Raw genomic sequence first — 16,549 nt, 5'->3', positions numbered from 1 at the left:
TATATTAATTTCCAGTTAAAATGTAACAACACAAACCATTACAAAAATTAAATAATTTGAATGCGAGAGGCTAATTGGGAAAGAATAGTATTAATTAGATGACACGAGAGTTCGGTGAACTGTCATGTTGATCCATGACTTATTAAACTGGTGGAGTGGAAATATGGAAAGTGTTTAGATAAACCAGTTTCAATTGCACTTCATAATCATTGTAGTTATTAGCACTACGTGGATGGGGATAGTGAGGGGTGAGGGGAATCAAATTAGCTTAGTTTTGTGTTCTAAAAAATGTCTATTTGACTTATTTTTATGTTCTATCCAATATTTAAAAAAATACAAAATATTAGAATTCATAAATTTAAAAAGTATCTAGCTAATGGGGAATAGGATGAAACTGCTAAAAAATCATTTATTGTTCATGTGGTTTCATTGTTTTAAAACAATGAATTATAAAACCAACTGACAAATATCTCTATTAATAGTAGAACGTGCTGTTTTACATATAGACACAACAAGTTAGATTGATCGAGTCTGTTAGATTACAAGCTAGCCGGCTTACTCGATTAGCAATGCAGATTGTAGTAAGACGGATTCCCCAGAATTAATTAAACGTAAAAACTGTTTATTGAACTGAGCTTTAGTCAAACTTCTTGGGATTACTTTCAGATTTTTTTCACAAATCAAATACAGTTTAGCATTATGATCTAGTCTGAAAAAGGTATAGATTACAATGATATAAGTATTTCTATTTATTAGGTAAATTCATGGTTGTGGAAACTATGAATAATGAGATCTGCGAGGAAATGCATGATAGGTACCAGGCTTAAAAAAAAATCATTCAATATTTTGAGGGCAAAGGTTGAGAACTTATGAAAAATTAAAATATTCACTTGTCCGAAAATTCTTATAGGCCTTCTTAATATAAAGGGAAACTGAAGTATACTGTCCAGAAGTCCAACTATTGTTTAAGATAAAGAATAAAATATTCTTAGAAAGCTCTAGATGCTTATCTCATAAAGCAGCATGAGAGATCCCGTCGTTGGAAATGAGAACAAGGAGAAATGTTTTAGAATTCGTTTATAAATATTAAGTTACACCTAATTTTTACCAGAAAATACAAGGTTTATTAGACCGAGTTATAACGCAATTAGGAAATAAAATATGACTGCTATTTGTAGTTTAGCTCTAGAAATTTTAAAAACATTTTCTTCTTTGTAGTCTCAGACGATTTACACGATAGCTGATATAGCTTCTCTTTAGGACTTCATGAAAGTTTATGAAACTATTCTGAAACCGGTAACATTTCATTGGATATATTCGATGACAGTATATTCCAGAGAGCTTGAGAGTATAAAGCAAGTTCAGGTAGATAATACAACCACTTGCAGTCGTACAATAGGGCAGGAGAGGCTGTAGTGAGGGGATTGTTTCCCCAAAACCCAATTAGGGTGTTGGAGCTGAAAACAAAAGCGCTGCCCCGCAATACAATTTCCATTTACAGTTCAGTAAAGTTACATATACGGAGTTTATCTGCAGGAAATTCATGTTGATTGTGTAAGGTTGTATGACCTATTTGTTACAAAACATACTCAAATACTTTTAAAAGAACAAAACTTTTTTATTTTGAATTCACAAAGTTCCTTAAAAATTATAAGCTGCAAATTCAGTTTTAAAATGTACAGCCAGCAATTTTGAGCGCAATGGATGAATGTAGTTAGAAGTTACTTTGACGTGGTTTTGTAATCTTTGTGTGTTACCTTATTTAATAAACGGTTTTATCGTTCAGTTGGATTGTATAGGAAGTTGTTATATGCTGTATTGTTAATCAATTTACTGTGTTACACAATCAGTGTAGTTGCATATGTTTATATTTTTCAAAGGAGCCAAATATACGCATAATCCACAATACTACTTTTAGATCAAAATTTAAAAAAAATTTAAAAGTAAGTTATTCTACTAGTTGTTTTACAAATTTCGTTTATCAAGCTTGCAATGAAAACATTATGCGATATAAAAAAGGCCTTTAGAAAATGTACATGTAACACAACACCAACTGTTAATTAAGGACCAATAAGAATACGATGATGAAATATTTAAAATTCCTATACAGATTAGTTTCCTTTTCATTGATCAAAAGGTACGTTAACGATTGAAATTAACTGTGTATTAATAGTCATGCAAGGTGTTTACCATAATAATCTATAAAATAATAAAATTATTAGTAAAGCAGAGAAATTAACAATATAAATTTAATAAATTCGATATAAATTTGATTATTATCTACTGATTTTCTGTAATTAGTTAAATAGTAGTATTGGCACAAAAACAATGTGAAACAAAGTAATATTTTTGTTTGTTTCCTTTAAAACTAAGTTCATATCTGTTGGTTTGCTATAGGAATGCATAGGAAAAAACGTAAATGCCTTATGGCTGTTTAACAAAATTTGGATTGTCACATGTTTTTATCAATTCCATTACTAAAGTCTAATCTTGTGTTATATCACACGGAAAAATCATGGTGAAAGTAAAGAGACAGGAAAATTCGAAATAAAACTATTTATCTTATAAAATTACGTGTAATTAGTAATCCATCACCTATAACAAATAATTTTAATTAAGTAAGGATTTATTTGATTTCTGCTGTGTGGAAATTATATCAGTTGTCATCGCCGATTGAGTCTGATTCCAGTGATTCCTGAAAAAAAAAAAATTAATTAATTTCATAATTTAAATGAACATATTAACATGATGAAAGATCTATAAGACATAACAAAGTACAAAACTAAAATCTAAAATTTTAAATTACATATTACAAACAAAACGTTTTTTCCTGAAGAATCAATGGTGATGTAAGCAGAAACGTATTCCAAAAAGTAAATACTTGATTTATTTAAAAGTGCTATGCTATTTAAATTAATGTGATGTATGCATTTAAAAATATAAACTGTCATCAGAAAAATGTAGAAGGGAAAGGTTATGGTATGATAATAAATGTATTTTAATGTGCCAGTATTCCGCACAGATATTGCAGTCATTGAAGCGAAAAATACGGTCTTACCTCCGAATTTTTTTACTGTGAACCGATTAGCATGAAATTTTGGAATTAGGCTCATCTTACCCTTAACTTCAAAAGTGAAAATGATCTGAACTCCGCCTATTATTTTTAAGGGGTGTAAACAACCCCTTAATGGAAAAATCGACATTGAGCCATTTTATCGCTAGAAAACATGTTTAATAGTAAGTGGTGAAATTTTAAAGTGTTTTATAACACAATTACCTCATATTAAAATCATTTTCAACCCCTTGAACATCTTACAACCCCTAAATTGAAAAAAATCACAAAAAAATACTTTGGTATGATATAAAAAGATGTAAGTATAGAGTTAGTAATATTTTATATTTTCTATAATAATTATCAAATTTTTAACCCCCTTTCAACCCTTGAAAACTACCCCTTGATAAAAAAATTAAAACATTTTTTTTTATAAAATGAAAAGGATTTAAATATTATTCCACACTCTCGAAAATGATTATCATATTCTTAAGCTTTTCTACCCTTAAAACTACCCCTAAATTAAAACAGTAAATATATATGATTACATATTTGATTTGATACAGATCAGTTACTCCTTATGCCTGTCCATCTTATGCCGCAGCTCTTCATAGAAAGGTCGTTGAGACTTGGTTCATGGATTTCTCTTAGAACCAATTAATTTTATAAAGTTAAAAGGGCAGCAAAACATAAGTACCTAAATGCCCTAAAGGCTTGAAACTTGGTATTAAGTTTTATTTTGAATATACGGTATTTCCAATACAGATTCAAATAGGACAGTAATTTCAAGGGTAAAGTTCAATATAGTTGAATCTTCACATGATATATTAGCAAATGTCAAAATAAGCAAGAGCAATGGAAAAATGTGGGCTATCGACCGATATATAAGTTATCTACTATATATTAATTCATCAGTTCTATAAAAACTTACGATGAACTATACTAAAATCCTATTTACTTTTCTGCTCTTTGATGCTCCGTTGTATTTCTATCACTTACATCGTCATTTTTCTCTGCCGAAGCCTTCTTGTAGTTGTCGACCTGGTCAGCCCGGACACCGCCCACGTACTTCAGATACTCGTTATTCTTCCAAACAGCTAGGGTTGGGAACACCTTCTTAAGCGTGGCAAGCCGCTTGATGAAGTGGTTTGTACTCTCATGTGGTTTCTGGCTCAGGATCCTGGCGTAGTAGTCCTCCAGGCTCTCCTCGTCATTCTGTTTGTACAGTTTCTCGTAATACTGCCGCCGCGTCTCCCAAGGTTGCTGCAACAAAGAGTAATCGTTCTACAGTTTGTATGAACACCCTTATACAATCGTGGAAGTATATCGTTTACATCTCAGTATCCTGGCGTAGTAGTCTCCCGGGGTCTCCCCGTCATTCTGTTTGTATAGTTTCTAGTAGTACTGCACACGCTTCTCCCAAGGTTGCTGGATCATAGTGTAATCGTTCTACAGTTTGTATAAGCACTCTTATACAATCGTGGAAGTATATCGTTTACACCTCAGGATCCTGGCATAGTAATCCTCTGTCCATCCTCAGAATAAAGGGAACATCGGTGAGGACAAGGCGGACATTAGTCAGAGAGAGAACTCAGTTCAGATACAAAATAAAGAACATTTTTGTAAGATTGTCTGTATTTCTCCTTAATAGTCGAAGAAACAATTTAAAAATTGCTGTTAATCATATTAGGTATGCAGCATTAAAGAAATAAGTAATGTTGAGTTACCTGCGATGCTAACACGACCTGGGATCGTTTGCTGAGGATCGGTACGTCCTTCAGTGTCTTGCCCTCCTTCTCTAGCTGATGGACAGCCTTGTGTCTGAGCGCGGATAGCAGCGGGTAGTCGGCCTTAGTCTTGTAAGTACCGTCTGTGTAGTACCTGTAATATCGATAGTGATATCACTTTCTGACTATCCGTATCGAGGCAGTATCAGCTTATTTGCAACGGAAATCAATGACAACACCGATTTTCTCCGTATTACATAATTCAATTTAATTTTAATTATAATTTTCACCATTACAGATCCATGGAAAATATAATTTATAGAATTGTAATTTGAAGGTTGCCTTCTTAAAAAAAGTTAATTCATAATCTGTCTCGTTAAATGATTATGCATTTATCAAGTAAATTTAATCGTTACCATATAAACCTTAGTATATGTAAAAAACTGAACGAAAAAGAACATTTTTCTTAGTAAATTGATTAGTTGGCGTTATATTTATATACGTGACATAGCCGTACCACAGGTAGATTTGGATCCAAACGTTGCAATGGTGGGAAGGATTGATTCAATGTGAATATTGATTTTACATGAAGATCTATACTGGATGTAAAACGTCCTGCACGGGCTTAATAATTCCCGAGCAAATATAGGTAAAGCAATAAAATTTGCTAAATCAATACTACACACATACATGTACTTTAACTACAATTTTTTCGTCAGGGGGATGGTCCGCAAGGAGTCAGAAGGACATCTTAAATGAGAACATAGGTCAGGTACTACATCAAATTAAAGGTCATTATTAGTAGAGTACATTCCTACAAATCGGATCTCAAAGGGTTCACTCTTTAAAAAGGTATATGCTGGTTTAAAGTTTGAAACATTTACAATGTAAGTCCTGTTCCAGATGGTTTAATATTCTTTTCTTGGCTCATTGTGAAATTTTAAACGTTACCAAGCCCTTGTGGGACTTTTTTTACACCTTGTATATTATACCACACATACAATTTTGTATCCTAAATATAAGAATATAAGAAATATAAGAAGAGAATAACTGTATTATTTAGACTTATATCTCTTTGTAGATATTCATTTAGTTTATCTAGTTCTTATAACGAAAGCAAATATACCTGTAGAGGTCTGTCTGAGCGACGGTCGGCATGTTGTTTTTGATCCACTCTAGTCTCTCCTTGTGACTGTCCTCTGTCTCGTCAGAGTCCGGCTCCAGGATACGCGCCATGTACTCGTAGTACCCCTCATACGCCCTCTTCGCCAGCACCTTTGCCGCGTTGACGTCCTTGTCCTCTGTAGACTTTATCTACACAGGCATGGTTTCAATTAAATCCGAGAAAGCGAGTCACATGTGGTGTATTGAAATGGTAAAAGATAAATATCTGCAGTGTGAAAAAATTGCAGCCAGAAAGAACTGTCTGCCGATTGTAGGACTTTGTCGCTTGAGAGTTGTAACATCTCATTGTAACAGCTTCACATCCATATAAAGGATTCTAACTTCTAAGTAGAATAACTAAAGTTTTAATTGATCACACTGTACAATTGTGAATGGTGAAAACAACCATAGCAATTTAGATGTTGTAAAGAATTAGGGAACAATTTACTAAATACTACTGAACTTTAAGGCTTCAACAATATTTTGGCATCCCTTTTGTTTGTAGTGAATTAAAATAAAGGAAAATTAAATTTAAATCTGATATTGCAATTGCAAAAAGGAAGCACCTAAAAATACGTGTAACTTTTACGTCTAATAAGAAAATTTGTATCCTTTTCACATTACAACAACAACTTTAAAAACAATGTAAATACGTTTTAGTTCTTTTTAAAATGTAACTTCCTTCTAAAAAAATAAAGAATGGTAATTTCGACCTCTTTGTATTACATTTGTTTGAAAACTATGCTAATTATGATTGGGGGAAAGTAATAAGGGTAGTTCCTAGGGTTGCTTATTATTATTATGTAAAATTACGAATACGTTCATAGTACAGTAGTGGTAATTGATAAAGTGCAGTACTAAATACACTACGTTTAATTCCGTTTCTTTGAGTTAAGCCTCTATTTGTCTGAAATAGTTATCAAGATATATACGGCCGTTGGTGATGATCGAAAGTCACGTTGGTCCACAGGTGTATGTTAGAGAGGGTTTCTTAACCCTAATTTCCCTTGGTAAAATCAGACTTCTTTACTTTACTTTTTTGCGACATAGAGGGACTAAGTAAATAAGCATCTAGTAATGTCTTACCTCGTCATCGATATAAGTAACTCCAGCGTTGCTGACAAGTTTGTCTTTCTCAGCGGCCTTCAGAGATGTTATCTTGTCCCAGACATCTTTGCTCACTACGGCTTGAACAATGTTCATCCTGTTCTTGTACTCGGTGTCGCTCTCCTCCGGGTACTGCTTGAGCAGGCGATTGGCCCAAGCGGCCACGCTCTCGTCAGGTTTCTGGGCGAACAGAAGACTGAAGTACGGCTTAGTGTACTTGAGGTACTCGACATCGTTCCACGCGGGGTTCTCCGGGTCGACGAGGAAGAAGTTCGTTAACCTGTTCAGGTAGTGAGCATTGGTCTCTCCGACCTTCTTCTGGAATATGGGTTTGTAAAATTGGTCGTCACTTTGACCCTTCGGTTTAGTGTATTCGAGCTGGTAAAATTTCTTGGTGTAGACTAAATACTCGGGGTTGTCCCATACAGGCAGTTCCGGGTATGTCAGCTGGAATATTTCAATCCGGTCCTTGTAGGTCTCGTCGGACTCTCCTGGCTTCTGGGCAAATATGTTCTTATAATAGTCGTCGTCCGATTGCTCCGGCTGTTTCTGGTACAACAGTTCGTAGAAGTGTTTGGTGGAGTCTATTTTGCTTTTGTCGGTCCACACTTCGAGGTCAGGGAAGAGCGCGTTGACAACCTTGACTCGATTCAGGTACTCGTAGTCACTCTCCTCGGGGTCCTCAGTAAAAGTGCGGGTGACATAGTCGTCTATACTTTCACCGGTCTTCTGGCCGTACTTTTGGGTGTAGTAGTCCTTCGTGTAGTTCAGGAAATCCGGATTGTCGAAGACGTGTTCGAGTTCTGTATTGAATAGTATCCTCATGATATCGATCCTGCTAACATAGTCTGTTTTGGACTCACCGGGTTGACGGGCGAATATCCTGCTGTCGAACGTCTGCTTATCCTCTCCTTCCTTCTTCTGGTACAGAAATGTAAAGTATTTCGCGGTGTACATGAGATACTTTCTGCTCGTCCACAGATCCAGCTTGGGCAGCACGGCTTGGATCACCTGCATTCTCCTCACGTAGTCTTCATTACTCTCGTTCGGTCCTTGGTACATGAGTCTTCTGTAGTAGTCGTCATCGGTTTCTCCAGTCAGGCGTTTATACATGTCCATGTAGTATCGTCTCGTGTATCTCACTTCTTTCGGATTGTTCCAGATCGGCAACTTAGGATACATGGCGTTCAGAACTTTTAATTTGTCAACAAACTCTACGTTCCCCTCCTTAGGAGTCTGTTTAAACACTCTGTTCAAATATTTGTCGTAGCTTTCTCCTTCTTTCTGTCCGTACAGCTGTTGGTAGTAGTCTTGAGTGTAGTTCAGGTAGGTCACGTTGTTAAATAAGAACCTGAGATTGGGTTTGATCTTGTATATTATGTCTATTCTCTTCGTGTACTCCTCGTTGGACTCGCCAGGTTTACGGTTGAAAATCCTCGAATAGTAGTCAAAGTCGTTCTCTCTCCTGGCAACTGCTTGAAAAGCAGAAGGAAGTATTTGGCAGTGAACATGAGATACCTCGGGTTCGTCCACAGGTCCAGGTCGGAGAACAGCGCTTGAATGAATGAAATCCTCTTCACGTACTGGTCCGGAGTCTCGTTGAGGCCCTGGTACATTATCCTGTTGTAGTACTGGTCCAGAGACTCCCCGAGTTTGCGTTTGAACAGCTGCTCGTAATAAGTCCGACTGATTTCTATCTGGTCAATATTCTGCCAAATATCTAAATCAGGAAATAGCGTTGACAAGTTCTTCACCCTTTTGACGTAGTTATCCGTGTTTTCTCCCTTTTCTTGCTTCAAAAGCCGTACGTAATACTCGCTGTCGGTTTCAGACGGTTGCTTGGCGTACTTCAGTAGGTAGTACTTGGTGACGTACTTCAGGTACTTCTCCTCGTACCAGAGAGGCAGGTCGGGGTAGACTTGTTTGATGATGTTTAACCTCGCCACGTAGCTGGCGTCACTCTCGTCCGGCTGAGGAGCTACTAGTCTGGCGTAGTAGGTGTCAGTGTCCTCCCCGGGCATCTGCTGGTACAGGAGTCTGTAGTAGTCCTCGGAGTATGTCAGGTCCTCGTCCTCTACCCAGATCCTACTCGTGGAGAACAGTCTCCTCAGAGTCGATATCCTTGTTACGTAATCCGCGTCGGACTCTCCGGTCAACCGCGTGTAAACCCGTTTCTTGTAGTCACTGTCGCTCTCTGTAGGCTTTTGTGCGTAAGTATTCAAGTAGTACTCGTCAGAAGTGTCACGAGTCTGAAATCATTAAATACGTGTTATAACATTCGTGTTGCATCACATTCAAATGAGATTTTGTACGATTGTATGTTTGCTCTTTATCCAAAGAATATTTGTTGACTTATTTGTTTTATGAAATCTCTTACTAGATTGACTAGATATGATCTAACCTTTGTTTGAAGTTTATTTTTGACAATGGAACGATTGTGAAGGAAACAGGTTTTTCCGGACATTTGCCATCGTTCAGTGAAACAAAAAAACAGTAACACTTAGTTTCGAGAGTTTCAATCTGATCTCTTCTTCAGGTAAATAACTAACCCAACACATAATTACAAACTAGGTTAAAATAAATAAATCATACCAGAGTGTTATGACACGTCTCAGTCAGGAATCACAACCACCATGTTGTTTGTCAACTTCACTAACTCTAAAAAATGCACTTAACAAAAAACTAAACACAACACTAATTATTAAAACAGATCTATAGAATACAGGTCACAACACGTCTGCATTCGTCGACCAACCAGCCACAACTGACCAGAGGCAAATAGCAAATGGCGATCGTCACGGCAGAAACAAGTTGGCGGCAATAAAAAGGAAGGGGAATAGGTATTGACTCTTTTTATTATTGGTTAATGCCTGATGAACTTCTTAAAACCATAGTGTCAATTCCAGGAAAATGTCCGGAAAATTCTGTTTCCTTCATAATCTAACCTCCTAAATTTACAATTAATAAATCAAATTGTATTTTTATCCATCAAAACATGACTAAATATATTATGTACTAACTTAATTTGCAACTAAGCATTTAATTTCCGCTGTTTACTATACTTACGGCAGGTCCATCTTCTGAGTTCACCTTAATTATGTTCAAATATTTGTCGTCTTTCCACATTGACAGGTCAGGATAAACTTGTTGAAGGATTCTAATTTTTTGTTTATATTTCTGGATATCTTCATCATCCCCCTTGGCTACCAGCCGGCTGTAGTAGGTATCGTCGTCCTCACCATCCACACGCTTGTACAGGAGCTTGTAGTAGTCCTCGGAGTAGGTGAGAGCGCTGTCCTCAGTCCAGATGGACGACTCAGGGAACAGATTCCTCAGAGAGTTGATGCGTGCGACGTACGCCTCATCTGTCTCGTCCGGTCTTCTCGTGTACACCCGCTTCTTGTAATCGTCGTCAGACTCTGTGGCTTTCTGCGCGTAGACTCGTTTGTAGAAGTCCTCGGTACTCTCTCCGGGCTTTTGCTCCTAAGAGTTCAGCGTTAACATTGTAGTGTTTATTTAAATATATAGGTAAAGTAAAAGAATATCACAAAACCGTTATCATTGAATACCTTTTCACATAGTTTAAGTATTTCAGGGTAAGCCAGTTCTATCGATTAACAAATAATAATTAAAAACCCGTTCGTATTCTCCCATAATAAACACAAAATTCCTTTTCTATTTCTACATTTTCTTCTTCGATTAAGAAATGTTTACCCACAGTGTACAGAGGATGAAGCCATCATTCGGCCAAACTACAAAATGTACCACATAGGCATAAAGTAATTTGTTCACAAACGTTACTAATTAAAAATGAAATGATTGCGAAAATTTAAATATCAACAATAAAACTGAATTTTTGCTATAAATATATTCTACATAAGTGAAAACGGATACTAATTACAACTATTGAGTGCATTAACTTAAAATACCATGTTTATAGATTAAAAAATTACAAAAGGCCATTTAAGATAAAATACTTACATCCTCCTCTAGAGAATTCTCTGCAATAATTTTTAAATATTTATCATCTTTCCACATTGCCAAATCAGGGTACACCTTCTGGACAATCCCGATTTTCTTCTTGTAGGTTTTGGCGTCCTCGCTAGAGTCTCTTGTAGTCAACCTGGTGTAGTAGTGCTCATCCGTCTCTCCTAGCTGCTGTTTGTACAGCAGTTTGTAGTAGTCGCTGGAGTATGTCAAGCTATCGTCATCAGTCCAGGCTGGAGAGTCTGGAAACATCTCCCTCAGTGTTTTAATCCGAGTCACATACTCCTCATCAGTTTCGTCAGGCCTCTTCGTGTAGACGCGTTTCTTGTAGTCATCATTGGACTCGTCAGGTTTCTGGGTGTAGACGCGTTTATAGAAGTCCTCAGTGGATTCCCATGGTCTTTGTTCCTATGAGGTAAAATTTCAAAAATTAAAAACATGTCTCTAGAGTTTATCACGAACAGAATTGAATACTCAAATAACTCCATATGCCTATAGCAAGAATTAGTAAATACCCATGGCTTTGATTAATTCCAACGAGTAAATCCTCATTTTCTTGCTATAAGTGAACAACAACACAATTCCAATTAATATTACATGAAAATTTCACTCAACTTATAACAAAACATACTTACATCTTCTTCTAGAGAATTCTCAGTTATGATTTTCACATATTTATCGTCTTTAAACATTGCCAAATCAGGGTACACCTTCTGGATGGTCTCAATTTTCTTCTTATAGGTTTTGGCGTCTTCCCCCTCGTCTCTCTTGGTCAGCCTGGTGAAGTATTCTTCGTCCGTCTCTCCTAGCTGCTGTTTGTACAGCAGTTTGTAGTAGTCACTGGAGTATGTCAAGCTATCATCATCAGTCCAGGCTGGGGAGTCTGGGAACATCTTTCTCAGTGTTGTAATCCGAGTCACATACTCCTCGTCAGTTTCGTCAGGCCTCTTCGTGTAGACGCGTTTCTTGTAATCATCATTGGACTCGTCGGGTTTCTGGGCGTAGACACGTTTATAGAAGTCCTCAGTGGATTCCCATGGTCTTTTTTCCTGTGAGTAAACATTCAAAAATTGAGAACACATCTCTAGAGTTTACCACGTACAGTATTGAACACGTAAATAATTGCATATGCCTATTGCAAGATCTTAGTACATACCCATAGCTTAGATTAAGTCCAATGAGTTATTTCTCAATTTCTTGCTATAAGTGAACAACAACACAATTCCAATTAATATTACATGAAATTTCACTCAAATTACAACAAAACATACTTACATCTTCCTCTAGAGAATTCTCTGCAATGGTTCTCACATATTTATCATCTTTAAACATTGCCAAATCAGGGTAAACTTTCTGGATGGTCTCAATTTTCTTCTTGTAGGTTTTGGCGTCTTCCCCCTCGTCTCTCTTGGTCAGCCTGGTGAAGTATTCTTCGTCCGTCTCTCCTAGCTGCTGTTTGTACAGCAGTTTGTAGTAGTCACTGGAGTATGTCAAGCTATCATCATCAGTCCAGGCTGGGGAGTCAGGGAACATCTTTCTCAGTGTTGTAATCCGAGTCACATACTCCTCGTCAGTTTCGTCAGTCTTCTTCGTGTAGACGCGTTTCTTGTAGTCATCATTGGACTCACCAGGTTTCTGTGCGTAGACGCGTTTATAGAAGTCATCAGTGGATTCCCATGGTCTTTGTTCCTGTGAGGTAAACATTCAAAAATTGAAAACACATCTCTAGAGTTTACCACGTACAGAATTTAATACGCAAATAATTTCATGTGTCTATAGCAAGATCTTAGTACATACCCATAGCTTTGGTTAAGTCTAACGAGTAAATCCTCAATTTCTTGCTATAAGTGAACATCAACACAATTCCAATTATTATTACATGATAATTTCACCCAGCTTGTAATAAAACATACTTACATCTTCCTCTAGAGAATTCTCTGCAATGGTTCTCACATATTTATCATCTTTAAACATTGCCAAATCAGGGTAAACTTTCTGGATGGTCTCAATTTTCTTCTTGTAGGTTTTGGCGTCTTCCCCCTCGTCTCTCTTGGTCAGCCTGGTGAAGTATTCTTCGTCCGTCTCTCCTAGCTGCTGTTTGTACAGCAGTTTGTAGTAGTCACTGGAGTATGTCAAGCTATCGTCATCAGTCCAGGCTGGGGAGTCAGGGAACATCTTTCTCAGTGTTGTAATCCGAGTCACATACTCCTCGTCAGTTTCGTCAGTTTTCTTCGTGTAGACGCGTTTCTTGTAGTCATCATTGGACTCGCCAGGTTTCTGGGCGTAGACACGTTTATAGAAGTCCTCATTAGACTCACCAGGTCTTTGTTCCTAATTGGAAAACAATCAATAAATTTAAAATATTTCAGTAATTTAGTACGTACTGAAATAAATATATAAATAATTCCTATACCTTTTGTTAAGCTTATTCTTCGTAAATATCTTTCAATGTGTATACTAAATTTTTTTTAATTTTTTTCTAATTTAACTTGTGTCCCGATATCTTTCTTTCTAGGCTCTTGACAGGAGGTAGTCTCTATTTGCAACCTACCCACCCTCAATACTTTGTCTCACCCGAAGAAGAACAAATACCTTTTACGACCAACAACAAGGACGGGTTTCCTCATTTTCTACCTGTAAGTGAACAACAACAACAACATCATTTAAATGATCTTTACTTGGACAATTTCGCCAACTGATAAATAAAATAACGCCAAATACTTACATCTTCCTCTAGAGAATTCTCTGCAATGGTTCTCACATATTTATCATCTTTAAACATTGCCAAATCAGGGTACACCTTCTGGATGGTCTCAATTTTCTTCTTGTAGGTTTTGGCGTCTTCCCCCTCGTCTCTCTTGGTCAGCCTGGTGAAGTATTCCTCGTCCGTCTCTCCTAGCTGCTGTTTGTACAGCAGTTTGTAGTAGTCACTGGAGTATGTCAAGCTATCGTCATCAGTCCAGGCTGGGGAGTCAGGGAACATCTTTCTCAGTGTTGTAATCCGAGTCACATACTCCTCATCAGTTTCGTCAGTCTTCTTCGTGTATACGCGTTTCTTGTAGTCATCATTGGACTCGCCAGGTTTCTGGGCGTAGACGCGTTTATAGAAGTCCTCAGTGGATTCCCATGGTCTTTGTTCCTGTTAGAAAAACAATTATAAAATATTTTAAAAACAACTCAGTATTTTACTTCGTATTTAGATAAAGCTATAAATAATTCCTGTACCTATTGGTATGCTTTTTTCATTAATTATCTTTTGTTTTATAAACTAAAAATCTTTTAAAATGTTGTAAATTAAGTTGTTCCCGATTACCCTCTTTCTAGGTTCTTGACAAGAGGTAGTCTCTACTTACAACTTACCCACCTTTAATATTATGTCCACTGGAAGAAGAACAAACGCCCTTTATGACCAACTAAAATTAGATTTTCCTCATTTTCTTCCTTTAGGTAAACAATAATAAGAACATTTAAATGAATAATATTTCCCAATTTTGCCATTTGGTATATTATCAAAAAATTCGAAATACTTACTAGAATTTATAAACTATAACACTGAATATGCAAATAATTATATTTGCCTAGTATTACCATTTTAGTAAATACCCATGCATTCGATTAAGTCCAATGAGTGTTACCTCATCATCCTTCTATAATCGAACAACATCACAATCCCAATTAACATTACATGATGATTTCAACCAACTTATAATAAAACATACTTACATCTTCCTCTAGAGAATTCTCAGTAATGGTTTTTAAATATTTATCGTCCTTAAACATTGCCAAATCAGGGTACACCTTCTGGATGGTCTCGATTTTCTTCTTATACGTTTTTGCGTCCTCACTCGCGTCTCTCTTGGTCAGCCTGGTGAAGTATTCTTCGTCCGTCTCTCCTAGCTGCTGTTTGTACAGCAGTTTGTAGTAGTCACTGGAGTATGTCAAGCTATCGTCATCAGTCCAGGCTGGGGAGTCTGGGAACATCTTCCTCAGTGTTGTAATCCTAGTCACATACTCCTCATCAGTTTCGTCAGGCCTCTTCGTGTAGACGCGTTTCTTGTAGTCATCATTGGACTCACCAGGTTTCTGGGCGTAGACGCGTTTATAGAAGTCCTCAGTGGATTCTCCTGGTCTTTGTTCCTGTTAGGGAAACAATGAATAATTTTATAGTTATCTCATTATTTTACTACATACTGAATTAAAGATATAATTAACTCCTTTACCTATTGGGCAGCTTATTTTTAATAATTTTCATTCGTTTTGCAAATTGCACATCTTTTTAAATTTTATAAATTAAGTTGTGCCCGTTATCCTTCTTTCTAGGTTCTTGACAGGAGGTAATCTCTTTTTCTCACCTACACACACTTAATACTCTATTTCACCAGAAGAAGAAATGCCTTTTGCGGCCATTTACATGAGGCCTATCCCATTTTCTTTCTCTAAGTGAACAACAACCACATTGAAATGTATATTACTTCACAATTTCGCTAACTGATAAAATAACTAAAATAATGCAAAATACTTACATCTTCCTCTAAAGAATTCTCAGTAATGGTTTTCACATATTTATCATCCTTAAACATTGCCAAATCAGGGTACACCTTCTGGATGGTCTCGATTTTCTTCTTGTACGTTTTGGCGTCCTCGCCAGCGTCTCTCTTGGTCAGCCTGGTGTAGTATTCTTCGTCCGTCTCTCCTAGCTGCTGTTTGTACAGCAGTTTGTAGTAGTCACTGGAGTATGTCAAGCTATCATCATCAGTCCAGGCTGGGGAGTCAGGGAACATCTTTCTCAGTGTTGTAATCCGAGTCACATACTCCTCATCAGTTTCGTCAGTCTTCTTCGTGTAGACGCGTTTCTTGTAGTCATCATTGGACTCGCCAGGTTTCTGGGCGTAGACACGTTTATAGAAGTCCTCAGTGGATTCTCCTGGTCTTTGTTCCTGTTAGGAAAATAATTAATAATTAACTGAAATAATTGTCTGATACTTCATACTTTAAATTTAAAAAAAAAATTGAGTTTTAGGGTCAATATAATAGACAATGTTTTATGTATTAAAAATGTTTGTTAGAAGGTATTTAATTAGACTTTTCAAATGATTTGATCTAAGAAATTTCAAAAATGTTTGTCTGGATTATGATTGTTCTAATTGTTATATATATAATAATGTGTTGACTCTTATACATTAAATTCGTCTGTTTCGCGATATTTAGCAGTCTTAAATTATCTGTTATTAATTCCTGCAATTTTTAAGTACATTTTTGTATTTACAATATATACGCTTAGCTAATAGCCACATGTAAACGAATAATTATTTTTTTTCAGATATTGGAAAAAACAGACCTCGCAGTCATACATGTATGCCTTCGCCGAGGCGGCAATATCCGTTCACATGATGTGCGTATTGGTTTTTTTTAATTTTGAAAACATTTTATTTATTCTAAGAAACTACTAAAAGCTTTAGAGTTCTCTTCTTTTTATATTTGTCTCCCTATTATTAAACCTAATTATTAGTGT

At 36.5% G+C, this 16,549-nt stretch overlaps 2 protein-coding genes across 27 annotated transcripts in view; both read right to left on the bottom strand.

Annotated features, from left to right (window-relative positions):
• Positions 1-2,560: 2,560 nt before the first annotated feature.
• LOC124358022 lies at positions 2,561-8,232 on the bottom strand. Of its 2 annotated transcripts, XM_046810271.1 has the most exons (5): positions 7,030-8,232; positions 5,906-6,093; positions 4,780-4,933; positions 4,052-4,315; positions 2,561-2,695 (listed from the first exon to the last, which is right to left on the bottom strand). In XM_046810271.1, exons 1-5 carry the CDS (start codon positions 8,230-8,232, stop codon positions 2,657-2,659), a joined length of 1,848 nt encoding a protein of 615 aa, XP_046666227.1. In that variant the 3' UTR covers positions 2,561-2,656. The 2 variants fall into 2 exon arrangements, with proteins under 2 accessions (XP_046666227.1, XP_046666229.1); XM_046810273.1 differs by lacking the exon at positions 2,561-2,695 and having other exon boundaries at positions 4,275-4,480.
• Positions 8,233-8,310: 78 nt separating this feature from the next.
• The window catches only part of LOC124358018 (serine-rich adhesin for platelets-like), a 70,772-nt gene continuing 62,533 nt past the window's right edge, over positions 8,311-16,549 (bottom strand). For 16 of the 25 annotated variants that reach the window (XM_046810245.1, XM_046810251.1, XM_046810252.1 and 13 more), the window contains 9 exons: positions 15,561-15,974; positions 14,761-15,174; positions 13,763-14,176; positions 12,955-13,368; positions 12,313-12,726; positions 11,673-12,086; positions 11,032-11,445; positions 10,117-10,533; positions 8,311-9,299 (listed from right to left, as the gene is read on the bottom strand). In XM_046810245.1, coding sequence (XP_046666201.1) covers positions 8,433-9,299; positions 10,117-10,533; positions 11,032-11,445; positions 11,673-12,086; positions 12,313-12,726; positions 12,955-13,368; positions 13,763-14,176; positions 14,761-15,174; positions 15,561-15,974 — 4,182 coding nt within the window. In that variant the 3' untranslated portion in view covers positions 8,311-8,432. The remainder of the gene's footprint in view (positions 9,300-10,116; positions 10,534-11,031; positions 11,446-11,672; positions 12,087-12,312; positions 12,727-12,954; positions 13,369-13,762; positions 14,177-14,760; positions 15,175-15,560; positions 15,975-16,549) is intronic. The other 9 variants (XM_046810262.1, XM_046810264.1, XM_046810261.1 and 6 more) reach the window with 9 other exon arrangements.

This window comes from Homalodisca vitripennis, chromosome 3 (genome assembly GCF_021130785.1).
Source record: "Homalodisca vitripennis isolate AUS2020 chromosome 3, UT_GWSS_2.1, whole genome shotgun sequence".
NCBI lineage: Eukaryota > Metazoa > Arthropoda > Insecta > Hemiptera > Cicadellidae > Homalodisca > Homalodisca vitripennis.
Note: the sequence above shows the minus strand (reverse complement) of the source record. Positions and strands in the feature narration are given on the sequence as shown.